The 18,097-nt window shown below is 35.8% G+C and overlaps 1 protein-coding gene across 2 annotated transcripts in view; it reads right to left on the bottom strand.

The window, feature by feature from the left end:
- Positions 1–648: 648 nt before the first annotated feature.
- Positions 649–18,097, bottom strand: part of SEC23A (SEC23 homolog A, COPII coat complex component) — a 28,294-nt gene continuing 10,845 nt past the window's right edge. For both annotated transcript variants that reach the window (XM_084207930.1, XM_084207931.1), the window contains exons 10-20: positions 17,431–17,554; positions 16,263–16,343; positions 14,472–14,561; positions 13,135–13,241; positions 12,024–12,177; positions 11,218–11,295; positions 10,097–10,258; positions 8,554–8,640; positions 6,924–7,079; positions 6,279–6,344; positions 649–2,088 (exon numbers count right to left, since the gene is read on the bottom strand). In XM_084207930.1, coding sequence (XP_084064056.1) covers positions 1,999–2,088; positions 6,279–6,344; positions 6,924–7,079; positions 8,554–8,640; positions 10,097–10,258; positions 11,218–11,295; positions 12,024–12,177; positions 13,135–13,241; positions 14,472–14,561; positions 16,263–16,343; positions 17,431–17,554 — 1,195 coding nt within the window. In that variant the 3' untranslated portion in view covers positions 649–1,998. The remainder of the gene's footprint in view (positions 2,089–6,278; positions 6,345–6,923; positions 7,080–8,553; positions 8,641–10,096; positions 10,259–11,217; positions 11,296–12,023; positions 12,178–13,134; positions 13,242–14,471; positions 14,562–16,262; positions 16,344–17,430; positions 17,555–18,097) is intronic.

Genomic DNA, 18,097 nt, shown 5'->3' with positions numbered 1-18,097 from the left:
CTGTTGAGGGAATCCTGCAAGTTACACACTGATGAGCCTGATCTCAACCCCTGGGAAAATTGTAGAGCCTGTAATAAGACTTATGAGCCTATGGATAGATAGGGACATTCTGGAAAGACTCAACATGCTTCTTAAGAAGGAAAATCCTGTCTCACTAACCACAGAGTCTCTGGAAAAGGTGAATAAGCAGCAGGGAAAAGATGATACATCAGACATATTTGGATTTCAAAAAAGTCTTTGGCAATATTAAATACTTGATAAGCTAATGTTGCTAAGAAATTGGATTTAAATGAACTATTAAAAGGTGAAAGCTGGTTAAAGGGTAGGAAGGAAAGCACAAAAAACCCATTCATTATCATGACTTGGTGATGAATTCATTTATAAGGCACACTACCTAACTATCAAATAAGCTGGAGATATTTAGTGTTACAAAAAAAGTAGTTAAAGTAGTTAACTAATTTAAATTAGTTTAAATTAGTTAACAAGTTAAAATTAGTTATCTAATTTAACTACTGGAAGTTAAATTAGTTTGATACCAATTATTACAAGAACAAAAAAAGTGAAGTTATTCTAAATTTTATCACTACTACCTTTATTTCTACAGTTCATTTCAAGAACTGACAGAAACCAGCACAATAAATACAAAAGTAAGAGAAAAACATGTATTTTATTTGTTTTGAGGCAAAAGGAGCTCATCTCATTTAGATCACAGAAATGGAGAGCAAATGATTGAATCAAGTTTTTAAGAATTTACAGAAAACAGAAAAACCATCTTCATGTTTATCACACCAATAAACAACTGAATTTCCTATGAACTCTCTATTCCTTTAGACTTGGCACATTTTTTTATTGCCCACTACCACACTTCACATCTTTGCTTGTCAAAATGTTTTATTACCTATGTAAACATCTGTTTTATGTGTAAACTTCAACAAGTAAATGGGAGAGCCTACTAATTTATCCACCCCCAAAAAAATCAAGTATGAACTAAATATCAAATTAATTACACCATATTCTATGTAATACTGTTTCAACAAGAACTATAGCCTGTTGGATTCATAACAAAAAGGATGCAGAAACAAAAAGCAGATGTGCAGTGTCATGCATTAGTGTAATAACATTATAAGGCAATAGTAAAAAAAGGTAAATTTTATTTTTAACTATACTCACCAAGACAAAATGAAGCCTGTTCTCTTAGTTCATTTTGGTAGTGTAGGATTTCTTCTTAGCTCAAGCTGAAAGTGTTAACTTTTAGCATATTCACCTGTTACTGTGCTTGATAATAGAGACTTTGGTCAAATACATGTGGATTTAAATTTTGTGACACAGTGGAGTTTATATGTTTTTAGCTCAAATTCTTTATGTTGAAATAATGAAAAACTCTGTTCCCAAAGAAACAAATAGGGCAAATGGGAAGAAATACTTGAAATTAAATACCCCTAAAATAAACAATTCATGAACAGTAATATCTCTGCAGGAAAGAGAAGTTCATCAGCCTAAATAAAAAGACTGAGTTAATACTATTCTTATAGGTTTTTTGTTGTTGCTTTGTTCACTTCAGGCTCAGATTGAGTGAACAAAAGTAATCACATGGCAGTCTGGAAAGCCAGACATCACCAAAGATTTCCTTTATTGTTCAACGGGCCTTTGTACTGCAGAGCATAATCAACCCCCACCATTTTAAACAAGAAACTGAAATTACATCTCAAAGCTGTTGCAAATGATCTCAAAGTAATTATAGTATCACAGTAATCAAAATGACTGTTCTTTTCCCTCTGCTTATAACTTAATCTACTACCTGTAATTTTTACAAACTGCAGTTCACATTAAAACATTTGCTGATAACAAAGCTTTTCTTTGAAAACAACACTGCTTTACATCTAGTCAGGCAGCTTGTGCATATCAGAGCACTGTCAAGAGAGACATGGAAAAGGGTAAAGGAGAAAAAAGCTGAAATATGGCTGCAGTTTATCTGTGCCTCCAATGCACTGCAGAATTTCAGGCAGCACTTGAGACAGCAAGTTTCTTCAAATGATCCATAAATACTTGTAAGCTGACATCATCAGTAAGAATGGGTGCTCCAGACTCCTATGAAATAAGGGGAAAAAAGAGAACTGATTATACACATTGTGAAGAAAAAAGCATTTTAAGACACAATATGTTCCACTGAATAACATTTTATAAATTTAGCAAGATCTTAGAAGCGTATCATTGCTGAAATTCTAACAAAAAAACCCAGCAGACTGTACATTTACATAAATTTTCATACATTTACATGAATTCAAGCACAAACCACAACTATGTTCTCTTCCATTGACACAGAGAGCAATGACTTTCTTTACACCAACCATACAAAACTCAAGAGCTGCCAAATATTAACTTACAAACTTCTACATGCAAATAGAATTTCCACAGCACAGTTCCTGCACCGTTGCTACCTCAGTAGAGCAAAAGGGAGAGAAATGGTAATATGCAAATGACACAACCAACAAATCAGTATGTGTCAGTGAAGCTCAGACATATCAAAATGGTGAAAGGAGGAAACAAATCCACTAAGGGTATGATCTGACACCAAGTGAAGGTCATCTGGCTTTCCCAAAGAGAGGTGGGCCTAGTCTCTCCTCTGGCTCTCCACCACCTCAGAAAAGGACCAAAAGCAGCTGAAAGTCACGTGCAATCAGATCACAAAATAATTAAAAAAACCTTTTGGGTGGATTCTTGCAATTTCACAAATCCAAGAACTTCCAACCAGTCACGTTTTAATTACTATTTTTAAACAAATTTACCAAATTTAACAAAATCAAAATAAACAAGCAGTTGGCAACTCTGCAGATATTATACAGTAACTCCCTTAAGTCTTTGAGACCAGTCTACCACTATTTCCATTCACAGATATAGGAAGAATTCCTGTACAGCTCAACAATTCAACCTCTTCAAAGGTACTAAGCATCCATATTTCCAAATAAAACCAGAGCTGTCGGAACTCTTGTAAAGTCTTCCAAAACACAGACACAAAATTCCTAATGAGGAAGCTCAGAACTGGTGCTGTTTTCTGAGACCTGGCCAGAAACAGTTCCCAGTGAATGATCAAGAGACAAATCCAAGTGCAGCAAGATTTCTTAGATCACTATGATACACAGTGTGCCTTCTCAGGGAAGGCACACTAAATTAGCTATCATCTGATGGCAGCAAGATGAGATTAAAGTTCTACTTCCAAGCCTGTCAAATGCTAAGTCTGAGCTCTCTTATATAAGAATCATAGAATCATTCACAAAGAAAAGACCTCTAAGGTGAGTAAGTCCAACCATGAACCCAGTACTGCCAAACCCACCGTTAAACCATGTCCCTAAGTGCCACATCTGCCAACTCCTGAATACCTCCAGGGACAGGGACTCTACCACTTCCCTGGGCAGCCCATTCCAATGCTTGACAACCCTTCCTATGAAGAAATTTTTCCTAATATCCACTCTAAACGTCCTCTGGCATATTGAGGCCGTTTTTTTTTTTTTTTTTATTGCTTGTCACCTGCGAGAAGAGACCAGCTCCTAGCTGGCTCCTTTCAGGCAGCTGTGGAGAGTGATACAGCCTCCCCTGAACCTCCTCTTTTCCAGACTAAGCACCCCCAGCTCTCTCAGCCACTCTTCACAGGACTTGTGCTCCAGAGCCCTCACCAGCTCCAATTCCCTTTCCTGGACATAGTCCAGCACCTCAGCGTCCTCCTTGCAGTGAGGAGCCCAAAACTCTACACAGGACTCAAGGTGTGGCCTCACCAGTGCTGAGCACAGGAGGACAATCCCTTCCCTGGGTCCTGCTGGACACAAAATTCTTGATCCAAGCCAGAGTGCCACTGGCCTTCCTCACCACCTTGGCACACACTGGCTCATGTTCAGCAACTGTCAATCAGGACTCACAGATCCTTTTTGAAATTTTCAACTGCATCTTCAAACACCAACCATATAATAGATATGCACAAAAATTTTATCATTATTTTCTGAAAATGCTTTCCATACTATTAAGGCACTTGCCTGCTTAAGTTTAAAGAAAATCTTTACCTAGAATATTAAAAACCAAACTAGGCAATCCATCACCTCCTGAAGCATGTTTTCAGTGGTGTGTGGGTGCCCTCTTCAGGTCAATGTGGACCTTCAGTTGTGCACAAAATAAAATATGAAACAATCCAGCAAGGTCATGAGAAAAAAAGAGCAAGATGGAATTCAGCTTTAAATTTCTCCCAGATATAAAATTTCTCATTTCATAATTAGTACTTGATTCAACTTTTTTTTTTTCCCAAAAAACTGCAAATACAAGAGCATATTATCTTGAGCACACACACTGCAGTGCCCCTGGAGAGGTTAATACACCATTTCTTATGTTACCCTAGAACTGAATTCTTTTCAGCATTAAAATGGACAGCTATCTTTTGCAGGATAGCACAAAACATTATCTTACAGATCAGTTAAGGATTTTTTTTTAATTTACATTTAGAATACTCTTTCATTAGCTTATTAATTAAACAAACAGAAAACAGTTATCCTGTACAACTGGAAATGTGAAAACTTCAAAAAACTCCAGGTAATGTTTAAATTAAAAATAAGACCTTCCAAACTACAGCACTTGTGTGTGTGTTGAGGGGAAACATGATCAAGAGAAGTGCCAATGAACTGCTGGTTAGATTACCAACTTTGGAAGCAAAAGAATTTGGATTTGTGTTCAAATTGTGCTGGACCTGACTCAGTACAAAATTCTCAAGTATTTTCACTCTGGATGTCAGTGCTGTTCACTGCCAGAAGCTTCATTACAACCAACTCACCCCTATGAAAATGCAGCCTGATAAAACTTACTTCAGAAAGTGACTGCCGTAGAAATCACTCATGATTTCAACACTGTACACCATTTAGCAAAATACTGTAAGAGCACAGTTAATACGTAGCTTCAAATGTCTGATGCCATTAGATTTGCATGAGAAGATGACACTGCACTATCACTTATTCCCTATAGAAACTAAATGTAGAAGATGATCATGGAGCAGAGATACAACATTCAAGAAAACAAGCTGCTATAGAATGTTTAACTTCTGAACAAAACTTTCTTCCTAAAGAAGAGAATTGAAAACTGATTCTGGTCAACCAGGCCACAAAAATTCTGGAAAACACCAGTACACTGGCACTGGTATGTTCTCCAGTTCTTGATTATAACTACCTTCAACACTTATCTCCCCTACTGCAAAAAAGTCCCTTAGACTTCATGTGTAGAAAGCACTCTCATTTCCAGTATTGAAGGTATTGATAGCAATGAAATCTAAAGCTCTGTGATACAGGTGGACAGGAAGATAACAATATAAGGCTGCAACATGCTGACTTACAGAGAAGGCCATAGGCAAAGGTCAAGCAGCCTTTCTAATGGCTCAGCCAGGTGAAGAAGCGATCCTAAGTGTTACTGTTCTGTTCTGCCCTTGAACAATTTTCATCCACAAGACAGCTCAGCCTCACCAAAGCTGCCTAAACCCTCACTGTCACTCATTCATATATGAAAAAACATACCCATCAATATGAAAATGATAAAGTGGCTGCCCTTCTTACATCTTTCACAGCAGCAACAGGGAACAACCTATTTGACTACAGCAGGTATAAAATTATTCTAATTCCACCATGGTGTGGACAAGAATATGATTCTGCCTTTCAGACAGGCTTTTGGGTTTGCTCCTCTTCTGCTCCAAAGCAGAAGCACTGTTTGGTAAGATCTGCATCTCTGCTACTAAGCAGAATGAAACTAAACTTAATTACTGGTGAAGTTAAGATTAATGAATTGAAAATCGCATACTTAGCTCAATCAATCATTGTCTAGCCTTAGAATATTTAGTACTATGGCAGTAAGTGCACTTAGCAGAGACTATTCCAAATCTTTTTATCTGTTGCCTCAACAAAATATCTGCTTTTGACTTTGTAAAACTGTTTCAGTGAAAGTTCTTGGAGGGGCTCTGTCTGGCAAACATCAAACCCATAGCCTTAAGACAACACTGTCTAAGAAAGTAGGCTAGGCATGAAAGCAGCCTAACAGAAGCTTAAAACAGTAAACCAGATAATTTCTATTTGAAGAAATAAAGTCCATTTTTCTTAACTTTTGTAATTTTGATCACATCAGACCAAAACTGCATTTCTTTTTCAGTTTCAAAACTTTGCATTATAATTTACATGTACGTAATGTGCCACTTCACTTGCCTTCTGAAACAGGGGTGAAAAAATCATGCATACAAGCTTCATCAGCAGATTCATACTCACCTGTCCCCATGCATACATGTTGTTATGAGTCTGAGAGGGATTGACTTTTGAAAGCAGGAAACGAGCCTTTAAAAAATAAAGCAAAGACAAGAAATTGATCTTCTCAAACAGAATTTTCCTGAGCTCAGAAAAAAATTGTGTATGAAATATGTCATTTCTATTATCCGAAGATACAGACACTGCAAACAACACCTCTGTAAATAAAGCCACTCACTGATTCCACAGCTCTAATGAAGAACTGGTAACAACTTTCTGATGCAGCTGAAAGTAAGCTTTTGTCTCTCAAGCACTAGCAAAGCTAATGTGGATATCAACAAGACATTAATTAATAATTTTTTTTTTAAATAACACAAATAATAATTCTGGTATTGGTTCAGTGACCCAGACAAGTACTGTCTTTCCTGCCTTATGCACCTTACACAAAGAATCTGAGAGTCCAAGTCAGGATCATTAAAATAGCAGGATTCACAAATTAAGGAGAAAGCTACTATTAAATATCTTGTTCTGGTAAAGCTTTAAGAGTCAAAACATTCATTTGCAATTTATGTATATTTTAGCAGAGAAATGGATGTTTACTACCCAAGATATCTCACAAAATTACTAATATATAATTTCCAAGATTATATAATATACACTTCACCATACCTGGCTTCCTCCATGCTCTGTATCAATGTATCTGGGCATTGGAAATCTGGAATGGAGAATTTCTTGGGCATCGTCTACTGGAGCTTGTAGCAAGTGGTGGAAATTTTCGTACTCTGGCATATCTTGGTATCCTGACTTACGCCACTGTGCTATGGTCTGGGGACAGGGGAAAGAAAGAAGTTTAGAACTGATTCACCAAACTTTCTTAGAGGATACACAGGTCTTTTCAGAGGAGAATGTGCCATTGCTGGCCTCTTCTATCACTCATCCTTTTCCGCCCTGTAAGTATGCAAGTTAATTTTTAAAAGCCAAGATGTGCAGGTAACATGCTACTAGATTTTTTTTTTTCAAACTCTTAACAATTTGTGGTCCATTTGTATTTCCTCTTTTTTTGTCACCTTTTACATGACAAATATTTTGATTGAAGGAGGTCAGAGGAGCTCTAATATATATGTCTATGACATATAAGAAATAAGAAGAATAAATATATGAAATATTTATACTGATACCTTTCAGAGTCTGTAGCACAACCTCCCTACCCTCTAGGAGTGAAGCTGGCTGCACAAGGTCAGCTCACTGATACAGGCAGCTGCCAGGAAAGCCCTGGAGGGACCCTCAGCAGGAGCTCCTCCCTCCTCTGCTTGGCAGCTGCTTTTAAACTGAGGGGCTCATTCCTGGCTCCTGCCTGAGCTACATGCCTGGACCAGGCCATGTACCTACTGATCTGGACCCCCCATTCAGGGACTTGACTTCATGGCCAGAGCTTGGAGCTGCCTCATCCCCATCAACTTGTCTGGTGATCTGGACTGAAGGCTGAGTCTGACTACAGCCCACAACCGCTCTGCTTGCCTTGCTCAGGTACAGTGGGGACAGGTTCTCAGTGATAAGACCCTGCAGTGATGCTCAGCCTGTTCCCCTTCCCTCAGGGAGCAGCCCACCACTGCTGCTTGCTGATAGCACCTTACAAAAAAGAGGTAATATTCTGCTACCCAAGAAGCGTTGAAGTTTAGTAAATATTTTTATCAGTGCAGCAAAAAGGACATGATCCAGAATTTTTCAAATTCTCAGCTGTGAACCATTTACAGTTGCAAAGTAGTAAAAAGCAGCAGCTCAATCCCTCCAGGGAAGCAGAGCAGTAACAAGTCACAAGCACTTTAATTTTATTACTAAGGAATATCTATCTACCAAACTAGCAGGAGCAGTTCCATTCCTCCAGGACAGCACAGACAAAGGGTAACTATAAACTTGGTGTTCTGACTACCCATCCCTGAAGAACCAATTTAAAGTTCTAAAATAAATGAGAGAAAAGTGGGGAGAAGGGGGAGGCAGGGTATAACACTCTCTAAAATAGGAAAAATATTGATCTAAAAAAATACTCTGCATATGGAAGCTAATTCATCTCAAACTCATCATAAGGAACAGGACCAAGATGTCAAGTCATGTCAGGTATCTGCATGTAGACATGTAAACTACGAAACAACAAACACAAACTACAACTCTGCTGTCAGCCATGCAGATGAGAGGGTCAGGCACTGAGGTGCATGAGAACTGGAGCCTGACTTCCAGTGATTTCCATAATGTAGCAGTCCTACAGAAAAAGAGTATTTATGTAAGAAATGACAACTCTTACCTCTCCATGATAAATAAGGATTTGGAAAAAGGTGTCCATAAGGAGAATGCGATCTGGTAAAATGCTGCTGCTATCCAGAAGAACAGGCTAAGATTTAAAAATAAATTAAAAAATTATCAACTGATGCAGAATTGAACAATCATATGGCATTGCCAGATTTTTTAATCAGTAACTTAGGAACTTTTTCAATCACTTACTAAAGCTCCATATTTGCTCCTTTTCACGTTACACATCTGCAACCCACACAATTTCATTCTGAAGTTATCCTGCCTGATTCTACATCTGATACTTTATGAAAGCAATAAAAAATGCATTCAAGAGCTGAAACCCCTGTCATTATTATGCACTTTACTAGTCTTTAATGTACCTCCGTATTTACCCATACAATGCCATTAATTTGAATAATACTTCCATGCATAAGGATTCAGCAGTTATTCAAGTGTAGGATGGGGTTTGTTGTGGGTCGTTTGGGGGTCTTCTTAAGTCTTGTTCTTGCAGCATATTAGTCCTGTGCATATATATCCCCCAATACTGTATTTAGTAAATACTCGTGATTTATGAAATCTAATATCATATTTAAGGTTTTCAGTCACCTTTTTAAGGGTAGTAACACTGTATCAGTGCTATAGGATTTAACTGAATCGGTATTACAAGAGAAAACAAAAATGTTAACTATTCCACGAATCAAGAAAAAAATATTATTCACTCTACACTGAGACATCAGCTCCTGTTTAATCATATTTATCCTTCAATCACCAACGGAACTACTCTGTTTTCATACATGGGAGACTTGAAAGCTGCTCTTCACAAACCACCTTATTACTTTCATTTGAGCGCCACTTATAAAAGTCCTTTTTTGATATCCTCGTGAATAATCTAAAAAAAAAATCCTAAAAAAAGTTAGAAATACAACCTGCCGAGATCCTTGCCTACTATGTTTGTTTTCACTGCTTCATTCTCTTTTACGTAACAGACTACTTTTGTTATCTGCTGACACAAAGAAGTGCCTGACACTTCTTTCAGAAGCTTCTTGGAAGACTAGCTTTTTATTTTAGCTTTATACAGAATGCACCATGACAAGGTCAGCTGGAAGGTTCTCTACTAAATCTACACATAATGGGAACCATATTAAAATTAGCTTTGAATTGAGGCAAAAAAATTGACGAAATTTTGTACATTTAAAGAAAAAACCCCAACATTTCTTTCAAGCAACAGTGAAAGTACATTTTTAAATAAAATCATTTTTGTTTATATTTACATTCTGGCTCCACAAAGCCAAAAAAAGCTCTCAAAAACTAACAAAAAAGTACCATCATTAAGTTTAAACCATAACCTCTTTACAAAGTGACTTTTATTCTCAAGACTGCTACATCAAAATTCTGAGATATGCCTTGTTCATAGCTGCTTTAAATTAAATGAATGTTACTTCTCATACAATAAATTTTAAACCAATACATTTCATAACATGTAACAGTGAAGACAGCAATCACCTCTTTCTCAACAAAGCACCTTTTAACCCACTATGGAGTTATTTTACTGATACCTCTGGAGGTCCATTGAAAGAGTAGGCATAAAGAATTGGCTGAACCATGATAAGTGACTGGGTTAGATCTTGACGCATAAAATGATGACGATAGTAGGAGCTCTCATCCGGACTGTTGTTAAAAACTTGTAAGAAAGGAGATCTTCTCAAGTGAAACATGAACTGCAAAACAAGAACCACTGTTTTGAACTTTGACAGATCAAAAGAATAGCTGTACAAGGAGAGAAATATTTTCCACAAACTGCATGAGACCAATGCCACAACAAAACTGAATCCCAGCTCCTCTAACATTTTGAATCTCTGTAGGCACCTTTGCTAGTTTTTACACACTCCTATGACAGGAAGAAAGGTATCAGAATAGGCAAACCTACAAATAAGCTTTGAAATGCTCCCTTTACTGTAAGTTCTACCATTCCTATGAGGGAGGTTGCTGTTCTACAACTAAGTTATAGCATATAAACAGAAAAAGGAACATTAACCACAGCAAAGTCAAACTTTGCTAGTAAAAGCATATGCTTTCATTGCTGAAACAAATTCTCCACCTGCTGATTCTCTACACAACACTTAACACCTACAGACAGATTAGCACATAACTGAAACAGAAATATCATGGAAGTGCATGGAGAGTCCAAAAGTGAAGTATCTGGAGCTAAGAGAAGGGAGAAATTTATCAGAACGGATTATTAGCAAAGAAACTATTTGAAGTTTAATACAGTCAAGGTCAAGTTCACTTCACAGAGAAGTCTCTCTTTTCTGGTCAGTATCATAAATCATACAGGAGAGAAACAATAAAGCAACTTTTATTTTCCTCATGTTTTCTGAATTTCTTCATCAGAGTAGCCCTTTTAGAAGTGTCATTATATGAATTACAAATTCAGGTGAAATAAGGATTTCATTGTAGGAGAAACAAAATAGATATTTACAAAGGCAGAGGACAAAAGGGGACCCAGCAGCACAGACAACAGAAGTGATTTTCCTAATGTCATATGCCAGACAGTAGTTAGGGACAGGGGGTCTATTCATCCTGATATGCCTTATTGTACTCAGTGCTACAAAGACTCTTTCTTCACTGAGCATTCTTTATCATCCCTGTGGACAAACTTTCCTATAGACAAACTCACCTGTGGATAAAGTGAAAATGTTTCTGAAAATCTGAAAGAGCTTGGATCATCCTTGTGATATTCTCCAAATTTCTGACACTGGAGTAAACAAGAAAGAAAATCTATATTAAGAAATATACTTGCAGAGTACTGTAAGTTTGGTTTTAACAGGCACATGATTTGTGGTGCTTGCAACTTTGACAACAGACAGAAACCTAGCAAAAACACTGACACAAGTTCTCTTTTTAACAAGTAGCGATTTTCTTGCATATGAAGCTTTAAGAACTTTGTGTGTTGGTTGCTTTTCCCTCTAAAATCACTAAGCAGACTTAAATGATTAAGCAGCCCAGAAGAAATTGTTTAAAATTAAATTATTGATAACGAATTACTTACAAATAAAAATTAAAATACATTAAAAACACCAGAAAATTGAACTTTTGAAAATTAAAAAAAAGTTTTCTAGATACTTTGCCTCCTTTTTTTTTTTTTGCTAAAAATATTAACTCTACAATATCATTAGAGACAACAGAAAGTAGAGAAAATTATAATTTCTGTTAATCACATGCTAAAATTTCTCTTAATTCCTGACAATTACAATATATTGAAGAACAATATATAAATGAAAAATACACTGAAAATACACCTGCTCTTTTTTAAATTTAAAATAGAAAATTTTTGTTAATTCTGTATAACCTCATGTGGAAATTAAGCATTCAATTCATATTTTGCTTTTATTTTAAAAGAAGCTATCACTGAACACTTATGTAATCACTTCTGCGTCTACAAACAAGGAACCCATCTGAGTCATTCAATACAGCTTGTTTTACCAGTCGTATCAGCTGTCTGTCCAGCCACCTCAGCACATCAGGGCCCTCCTCTGTCTCTGCCCTGTACACTGCTAATCTAGCCATGAGAATTGCAGCAGCTTCCTGGTCAAAAGATGCAGCAATGTTTTGAATTTGTGTCTGTGCATCTGCCCAGCTGGAAAATAAAAATACAGGGATTTGTGTCACAGTGAAAGGAAAAAAATCCAACTTCAAAGCATCCCTTCAAAATTAAGGCAAAGAAACCTTCACAGTTAGCAGTTTAACAAACTCACGCTGAAGCTTCAAAAAACCTATTAAGCAGATAGAATGAGCAGCCTCCCACAGTTAACCACTCTTTAATTAGAAATGTTCCTTATTTGTACAGATGCCATGCAACCAGTGAAATAAAATATAATGTCACAAATAAAACAGGTACCATATTTTTTTAAAAATTAATGATGAAAGGTTGTTACAGAAAACACCAGCCACTAATCTAATCATACATTCCCACATAAGCAATTTTCTTGTGCACTTTGCCAGTTCTTTTTAATTTACAGACTAAACTATTAATTGGACCTTTCATCAGTCACCAGAATTCTACTAATACAACTGATTAAGTTAACAACATAGTCTTTTCAACAATTAAGGCAATGCTTTTTTCAATATACTGAATCTTCCATCGAATTAACCAAGCAATGACCTCCTTCAGCTCAGAGTAAATAAAAGTCAAGGTAAAGTACTCAAAATGCTAAACATTGTTTCCTAAAATCGTGAAGCATATTGAATCAAGGAAACTGCAGGTAAAGGAAATACATGGAATACCATGTATTTATATCCCTCTGAACTGCAGTTAGCATTCTCCAGCTAAGTTATGAATGATTTTTGCCATTCCCTAACTCCAAACATATCCTCAGTTTAGGCCACAGAATTTCATTCAAATCTTCCCCTTCGTCTAAAATCACTTGGTTTTCTTCAGAGCACTCCTACAATAACATTATACAGCCACTGTAACCTCTCAAGAAAAAACATGGTCCGCAGAACAAGAGAGGAAACTGTCTCAAACAAGAGACTGCTTACAAAATCTACAAAGGAAAAGGCATATATATAGATATACACCACAAGTAAAACATACTTTCTGGCAACTGTGGTCACTCTGATACGTCTCTGTCCACTGGAATGCTGGTACTGAGTCACAAACTGGATTGCACCACGTCCTCCTTGAGGAATGGGAGCATTGTGCTAAGTACAAAAGGAAAAGAAAATGAAAGAGAATCTCAAGATCTTACAGTATAATTTGAAAATGTATAACTAATTACCAGAAAATCAAAACATGGTTTCCAATAGGCAGCCCAAGTTCTATTTATGCCTTGTCTGGTACTTTTGTTATGTTGAGTACCTTTACTACACACAGATAATCAACTTGGAGATTGTTCAGGGATGTTAGAAGCAGTTGCTGGCTTCCCCAGATATCCTTAAAGCAACCAATGCTCTCTCCTTACACATGCACTTACAGAGACTACATTTTCCAAGGGGCCTTACAATTCCTGGTTTCACCACATTCTATTTGAACACCATATGACTCACTGGAATTACAGGATAAGAAATACTAGTTTAAAATGTTGATCAGTGGATCTCTAATAGCACTGTCAAAACAAAGACTGGAATCCAAGTGTAAACTGAAATTTCAAAACTCTGCTCAGTGAAAATACAGGTTAACAGGCTATATAAACAATCAAAAGAGAAGGAGAGTTGAAATCAACTATTACACTAAATAATTAGGCCAGCTTTGGAGCTACTAATAAAATGAGCCCAACATAAATATACAAGTAAAATCAAAACCTGGCTAATATAAGTTCAAGTTTTCAAACTGTTGCATAGATAACAAACTATGAAATACAGCATGCTAAATATATAGCTTAGTTCCTGAGCTGCTTCCTGGAATAAGAAATGGTATGAGAATGAGTACCATACTTGCTCTTCATATTTTCATCCTCTTTTTCCTCAGGGAAACAGGAAATCAGACTATTTGTCCTTCACGCATTTTAATGAAACCAATCTTTGCTTGCAAATACTGAGCAATAAATTAAAATACAACACTGTGCAGTAATTACCTTGTAACTAAAACATCAGAGAAATACTGAAAAGCACTTTTAAATACACAGATTGCAGCATTTCCTCATAATGCAATTAAAATACATTCAATAAGTAACAACCTAAAAGAAAAAATTTGAGTTAGAGATCATGAATTCTAACCAAAATATGTAGAGTTCTTTAGGGGTCATTATCCCATACAAGAAGATTAGCCCATCATTAAGCAGTTAGTGTCCACCTCTAAACTTTGACAACACAAAATGGCAACATTTTTATGCCTGCTACTGTGCTTGGGGAATCATATAAAAATACAAGCTTTGACAGTCATATAAAATAAGATTACTATGTTTAGTAGACAAGTAGACAAATATTTATTACCTGGTTTACCACCTCAAAGTACAGTGCAAGTGTTGTAGTAGGATTAAGACCACAAATCTTCCACTGACAAGTGCCTCCTGTTCCAATCTCCTGCAGAAAGATTTTGTAATACTTTTATAAACCAGAAGTACTTCCTGGTTTGTGAAATAGAGCATCTAGCCATTATAGATAACTGTTTGCAACTACTCTCCCAAGCTGTCTCCCTGCTCACTCTGTCATCTTCCCAGACAAACACTCCTGCAAAGCAACTGCAGCGCTGGATGTCGGAATAATAATATTTAAAAAAGAGACTGTTGTTTTAAATAATTAATATATTAGAAAGATCAGAAGCTGGCATTAGAAAAAGACTGAAAAAGCAAGTCAGAAACAGGAAAATACCAGATTTTGCTTAAGCAGAGGCAAAAAGCACATGCAAGTGGAAATTACTGTTCCAAGGTGCAGCAGTAAAACTTTAAGTAATAGCTTACAAACTGCATTTTACTTAGTTACACAGTCTTTAGTAACTAACAAGGTAACTTTACACAGATAGCAACATATTTCAACTGACAATTCCTTTTTGGCATCAAAGCAACATAAATATCCAGCAAAACCAATTAAAGTAATCCATCATCCATAATGGACACAGGGAAACCAAATAAAACTTTTAAGGAAAACTATGCTGGCAATATTGTCACTGTGCCTGTATTCACTTGAAAGCATTATGGCTAGAGGACTTGTCCAGTTACCACTGAAATGAGCTGCACACACTCGCATTTTATTCATATTCAAATGTGAATTCAGATAATTTCAACAAAAAAGGGTTTGGAATAAAAACTAATCATGATACGACTGCAAAGCAACCTCACAAGTGAATCTCTACTACCTCCTATGAAATAGATATGTAACTTAAATAAGGATATGTACCTTTTATTTGTTTTTGAGGTTTTTAATTTTATTGCAATATATACGATGAAATGAGAAAAATCTCTACCAGATCACCAAGAAAAAAAAAATGCTGGTTATATTGAATTTTTTTATATTCACAAAGATGCAGTCATAAATACAAGGAAAATTTAAGGAATAAAAGTGATTGATTAAAGCAGGCCATTTGTGAGCATTTTCATACTGGGAAGTGCTTTACTATGCAGATTGTTAGGAACAAAAGTGAAACTTCTCAAATGTAAGACATCTTGGTCACTTGTAGGAATTGTTTTTTTTATTGGTAATCCAAAGTTCATAATATTATCTGATAAGGAAAAAAGTGATCATTTAAGTCTAATATAATTTAAAGGTATTACTTCATGAGCCTGCAATAGCTGGATCTTTCAATCAATTAAGTATGCATTTGGTGAAAGAGCTACAAAAATGGGAAGACAGAGTTCAGATAAAAGGGATGTTTCCAGTCTTGTGTCCTGCTGTTCTGTCAATACTTTCTAAAAAATGTATTTTTATGGCTCACTTTGGATAAAAGGACACAGCTCTGATTTTAACAATAAAGCATGCTAACTCATTTTCTACTGGTTTCAGCTACATCATCATATAACTTTTGCATAATAATTTTAAACCAACTAAATTTAAACAATCTAAACAAGGAGACAAATCTAAACAAGTAACAAGGGATCTGCAAGGTCTAATACAATTGAATCTGACCTAGTAATGAATGTAAGCTTGCATGTATTTAATTTAAAATTGGTAAAAATTGACCACTTTGTTCCATTTATGGAAGTTTCAGCCTCTCTTCAAATTCAGAAATCTTAAATCCTGTTTTTCCATAGAAGGACATTACCTTTATTTTCAGCAAAGTTTACTTACATTTTCTGAGACACAAGGTCCCTTAGAGTTGAGAGAGACACAGGGCCCAATCGCTCCAGAAATCTTTACTTCTCTTGAAGTCTTCATATTTCAAATAAAAATATACATTAACATGCCATGCTAAAGAATTCAGTCTCATTTTATTGTTAGATAATTAAAATCTCAAGGCATACTACATTACTGATACCTTTGGGAAAGGTTATAATAATGCTTGATACATCTGGAGACACTTTTCATGTGCTCAGTTCCTACACTTAATTATGTTTATTTGCTATACTAATTAGTATATCTTAACAGCATGAACATAAATTAAAACAGGGAGAAAAGCTTCTTGATTTATAAACATAGGAGCCTAGAAAGTATACGGGGCAATGTTTCCTTTCTAATGAAAGGATTAAAATATTCAAAGGTAAGATAAGAACTGAAGACTTTGTACTGTAAGATAAGCCTACACATTCCTGATAAAGAATTTCTACTCTATGTCATAAACATATTTTGTTAAATTAGTTATTTATCATCTTCCAATGTCACTTTCCTCTTTGAAGTGATCTGTACATCCCTCTAGAATGGGGGCTCTCTTTTTATATTTTCTGGGATCTTTCAACAAAATTCGCATCAATATGTATACAAAAAAATAGAGGGTTCAACTATTTGTCCTATTAATAAAAATTTAAACAGAATTTTAACAAAAATAAAAATAGTCTCATATTCTTCTACAATATGGGATTGAAATATTTTTCAAGAAACATCAAGGAAGGCAGTGCCTGAGCCTACAGCATATTGAGCTCTAAGTTTATCACAATGGTGGAGGCAAAAAACAACATTGTTAAAATGCCAGAATGGATTCTGGTAAGGACGGAAAGTGAAAGAAAATTTGTCCTGGAGTATATAGAGAAACGGACTTACCTAAAACCAAGAAACCACTGATATCAAAATCTAAACATTCACATTGAATGCAAGGTGAGAAGAACTACCATTATACCTAACTCACATTTACAGAATCCCAGAACTACAGAAAGATAGCTAAGACTATGTACAGCTACGCACAGGCCAAACTTAATGCATCTGCTTAGCATGTTCCTAAAAATTCCTTAAAAGGGCAAAGATTCCAGTTTGTAGCCATCCTATTCCATTGTTTCACTAACAGACTGCATTTTTGTATGCTTACCTTTATTTCTAATGTGCCACCGAATCCCATCTTAAATTGTCCTTGCATATCTTTAGTGAATACTCTCTGAAAAGTTTGTTTGAATAATGATGTATTGAAAGAGTCTCCCATTACCATGTAGCCTCTAGACAACAACAAAACAAACAAACAAAACCCGTGAGTTGAATTAGGCTATTTACATAGCTAATTTTTATTAAAGGCTAAAACTAAAGACAATTCACTGTGAGACATATTTTTAGCTTCGTAAAACAGACTAATGTTAAATTAGTAGTATTTTGCTACAATGTTAGGGATGAAAGTTTGAAGTGAGCTTCTTGCCCTATGCATCTTAAGGTCAGTATAGTATATAACAAATCTTTCACTGGGAAAATAGTGTAGGGGACTTTCAAAACTATCTCTCAAGTTCCGGTCATACAAAGTCTACTTCTGATAGTCATAATTCCACACTATAGTATTTTGTGTAGTTCATTCATTACTTCAGGGTTAAATCTATGCTCAAGAAGCATGATTTATTTTTATCCTTGGTGACATTCTGTGGACATAACTGCAACAGTTGCCACTTGTCATGAAATATCATACCCTGCCTTTAGAAAATATTAATGGGAGATATTATTCTCAGTCATCAAAAAATGTTAATTAAAACATTTCAGTAAAACATGTCAATAGG

Source organism: Fringilla coelebs (genome assembly GCF_963513975.1).
Source record: "Fringilla coelebs genome assembly, chromosome: 6".
Taxonomy (NCBI): Eukaryota; Metazoa; Chordata; class Aves; order Passeriformes; family Fringillidae; genus Fringilla; species Fringilla coelebs.
This window is presented reverse-complemented; position numbering and strand designations above follow the sequence as displayed.